At 44.0% G+C, this 4,318-nt stretch overlaps 1 protein-coding gene across 1 annotated transcript in view; it reads left to right on the top strand.

The window, feature by feature from the left end:
* Positions 1 to 4,318, top strand: part of LOC113216527 (myrosinase 1-like) — a 42,565-nt gene that overhangs the window by 13,177 nt on the left and 25,070 nt on the right. The window contains exons 3-5 of the mRNA XM_052272620.1: positions 188 to 315; positions 2,058 to 2,192; positions 3,452 to 3,577. Of these exons, the coding sequence (XP_052128580.1) occupies positions 188 to 315; positions 2,058 to 2,192; positions 3,452 to 3,577 (389 nt within the window). The remainder of the gene's footprint in view (positions 1 to 187; positions 316 to 2,057; positions 2,193 to 3,451; positions 3,578 to 4,318) is intronic.

Below are 4,318 nucleotides of genomic sequence, written 5' to 3'. Positions count from 1 at the left end.
CCGTAAATAAATAAAATTCGCTTAATCGCACTACAAATGCATTACAATGTGGGAGAATTTGCTGACCAAAATATTCTGGTACTTTTGTTAGAGGAAACACCACCTCTCGCCTTTTCCTTCTGCCACCACTACCACCACTTGCACTACTATCACCATTTTGGACTCACGTGTTTTTTTTTGTTTTCAGGCAAAGCTGAGAGCATCCTTGACCACCCGCAGCATATGCCAGGGTTCGTCAGTCCCTTCTCTACGGATGTAGCTGCTGATCACTACCACAGATTCCGAGAAGATTTAGCTTTCGCAAAGCAGATGAAGGTTGTTTTGTTATGAACACTAGCCATGTAACTGGGGCCCATAACTCACAACATAACGACATCCGAGAAGAACAACCGCTTACCTCCGCGGACTGAAAACAAACCGGCTTACCGCTGCAATCCTCAAACAAAACCGCTCACCTCTGGGACATGCAAAGCCGCTTAAACGAATTTTTTACACATGTTGAGATACGGGTATCAAAATGATCACTGAGAAAATCTCTTTCGAATGATACCCATGTTTCAGAATGGGTAAAAAAGTCATTTAAGCGGCTTTGTTTGCGTGTCCCAGAGGTGTGCGGTTTTGTTGGAGGGTTGCAGAGGTAAGCGGTTTTGTTTCCAGTCCGCAGAGGTAAGCGGTTGTTCTTCTCATGTGTCGATAAGTGCCCATTTCCGTTAATTATTTTAACAGTGCAAGTCAAAGCTTTAACCTGCTGGAGTATAAGGCGAGGGGTCCCCCACTCCTAAAAATGGTGTACAACAAGTTGGTCAGTTAGCGAGTAGAGACGAGTATTGGCGAGTTGGCGCGACTAATGGCCAGTAAGCTCGAGTATTGGCGAGTAGGAACGAGTAAGTTATAGGCGATTTGGTCGATTTGGTGCAAATAAGAAGTGGCGAGTTAAATCGATCCCCAACTTCAAAAAATGGTGTTCGACGAGTTGCCAAATCTGGGAATAGTCGCGAGTTAGGGTGAGTTATAGCGAGTTTTCTTGAGGTTTGGCGAGTTACGGCGAGTTGCGGCGAGTTTGCGCGAGTAGTAGCGGCTTAGAGAAAGTTGTCACGAGTAAGGGCGAGTTGTGGCGAGTTAAGGTGAGTTCCGGCGAGTTGTGGCGAGTTTGGCAAGTTTGGTGAGTTAGGCGCGAATAAGCGCGAGCAATTTTGCCACTGTACAACGACTTTTGGAGTGGAGGACCCCTCGAGGAAGAGTCTCAGTGAATAACCAAGAAACAGTACCTTTTTCCAGTAGTTGTCCTGGGTATCACGGTATAAACGAAGTCACATTTTTTGAGGAAAAAGGGAAAACTTTGAGGAAGTCAGTAACTTTGAGGGATCTTGAAAAATAAGAACGACCCTCAAAGTAAGTCACGCTAACTTTGAGGGACTTCCTCAAAATTTGTGACTTACTCTAAGGGTCGTTATTATTTTTCAAGAAAGATCCCTCAAAGTTACTGACTTCATCAAAGTTTACCCTTTTCTCTCAAAAAATGGGACTTCGTTTTAACCGTCATCCCAGTAGATCTCCTAGTGATAGTTTCGAGGGCATCCACTGGGGTTCCAATTGTCCTGGGAATCTCAGCTCAGGACTTGGTTTTGCCGAGTGCAGAGCTCCCTGGAACTGCGGGTCAATACAGAGCCGCCACGAACTCCGTGCTTATAGGTTTCAATATGCCCCACCATCCCCTACGTTAGGCCACACAATTTACGAATCGTTCGAGATGGAGGTCTGTGCTTTACAGGTTCTGTTGACGGCACATGAGCCTACCCTTCCACCAAACTAAAACTTTCCACCTGATTACACTACACTTGGAAATGATGCCCTGTCAAAAAGATGGTGCAGTAATTTTGCTCACGAGTGTAGTTTCGGTATTCTTGTCTTTTTCCCCTAAGCGCCAGCTTGAAGGGCACAGAAGCAATATTTCTAATCTAGTCTTATGGCAAGCTGCTTGTTTAAATTTTTGCCATGCTGCACAAACGCAGTACTTCCAGACCGATTCGACTGACTCTTATATCATTTAATTTCAGTTTACTTCCCATCGGTTTTCTATATCGTGGTCTCGCGTTCTCCCAACCGGAGGTGTTGACAATGTCAATCAAGAAGGTGTGGAGTTCTACACTGATTATATAAATGAAATAATAAACAACGGCATGGAACCAATGGTAAGTATTTAAGTTAAAAGTCTTTATTAAATTCCACATTCACGTACGCTGACTGTTCGGGTGTTCACGAAAACCGAGGCCGCGACAAGGACGGGATTTTATAAGCGGTTTCAAGAACGCCCTTTTTAACTTTGCTGTTTTAAGTGCCGCAGACATGTCTTTAGAAAGCCCCCTTTTATGGCTCAACCGCAGGAACCGAACCGCGAGCGTTCTTCCGTTTTCGGCGCAGACGCGAATAAAGTCCTAAAACCGCAGACTTATAAAAGTTGTTATGAATTAACAATAAAAGTTCAGTTAAGTTTGTAAGGGACACATGTTTTTTAACAACACAGGTTATTGTTAAAAACAAAATTCGACGCGTCCTAACCACAAGATCCTACCTGCAGCGCGCCGAATACACAAGATTCTATCTGCAGCGTGCTGAACTCACAAAAGTCTAACTGCGGAATGAGGTTGGTAGGTTGGGTGCAGCTCTTCACCTTTGTGTGGTTTGAATGTAACTAGAAGACATTCAGGGCAATCTGCGCACACGGAAAGAATCGTATCGTACAGGCTCAATGATGTTCAATTAATGACTGCAAAAGATTAAGTAGGATGTGGAGGTACCCCGAAACCCGCGTTTTTCAGATACACTTTTGTGTATTCGGCACGCTGCGGATAGAATTTTGTGTATTCGGCGCGCTGCAGATGCGATCTTGTGGTTAGGACGCGTACAATTCATGAAAAGCACATGCAGTCACTTTCGTTCTGCTCCTGAAAAAAAATGCTGTAATATTACGAGTATTGTTTTTGAAAGAAATGTGTCGCTAACAAAATTAACCACACATTTGTCGAACATATACAGCAAAGTAATACCAAGTAGTTTCTGTTGTGGGCAAATATAAGCCGAATAGCACAAGTTTCGCAAGGGGTCAAATAAAACCAACATTTGTTGTTTACTAGCAGCTGTATCGGTTCACAAATGCTCAAATGCTCGTTATAACTCGTTATATATAGCTCGTTGAAACAGTAAAGGTGGATACAGAGGTTCCCTGAACGCAAGCGTGATTCCCACGCCAGGTGTTATAAAAGTCGGTTCCTGATAGGCTGCGCGAAGCGTATGGAAATCGCGTCTGGCAGTGTTACACAGTTCACGAAACGCACGCGTTATTTTCACGCCAGACGTGGTTTCCATACGCTTCGCGCAGCCACATTGTTTTTTAAAGATCTATTTTGACCTGTATTAGAGTGCTGTATTCTACATACAAATCTATGTTTAGGTCACGATGCTTCACTTTGATCAGCCCTACACCTTAGAGAAAGCGACTGGAGGCTGGGATAGCCCTGCAATGATTGACAAATACGTAGACTACGCCGATTTTTTGTTCAAAACTTTCGGAGATAAGGTGCGTAAAATACGACTTTTATTTGTAAGGGGCAGTTCCAGGTAAAATGGTAAAAAAATGCCCGTCAGTCACGGCATTTGTAAGCGACTGAGAGGTGCTACAGGTTGTTGAAGCACATGACTAGGCGCGTCTTTGCAAGACGCTTATAGGGACGTACTGCAACAATACGTAGCACCTCTCAGTCGCTCACAAATGCCGTCACTGACGGACACCCCTGTCTGGAATTGCCCTAGGACGCCCTAGGATGCTTTTCAGAAGGGGATAACGTCCTCCCCCACTGTAAAAAGTTTTGTTGGAAATTTCCGAACAATGAACTGGAAAATTTGCAGCCCGAACAATTTAGAAAATTTGAAATCTAAACAGTTTAGAAATACAATTTCCCGAAATATTTGGAAATTTCAAAACTTTTTAGAGATCTCTCAAAAACCTTTGACTAACGTTTTTGAATATATTGGCAAATTGTCATTTTTGATGCTTCTAAACCTGGTTCTGGTGTGAAATAGTTCCTTTTTTCTCCAAGAAGAGGAATGGAAATTTTGTTTTCCAACAACTGTTTGGAAAATCGCGTTTCCAAACTATTCGGACAGAATTTTGTTACATAATTCCAACTTTTGTCTACAGTGCCCCACCCTCGCAGGGCAGCAGGGATTCGGGTATATTGTGTGTGTGTGGCGACCGCTGCGCTCGCGCTCAGCTCCTTCCTCCCCCCTCCCTCCGTTCCCATCCTCTCCGCTCGCTCGG

This window comes from Frankliniella occidentalis, unplaced genomic scaffold, assembly GCF_000697945.3.
Source record: "Frankliniella occidentalis isolate FOCC.00 unplaced genomic scaffold, Focc_3.1 Scaffold214, whole genome shotgun sequence".
NCBI lineage: Eukaryota > Metazoa > Arthropoda > Insecta > Thysanoptera > Thripidae > Frankliniella > Frankliniella occidentalis.
Note: the sequence above shows the minus strand (reverse complement) of the source record. Positions and strands in the feature narration are given on the sequence as shown.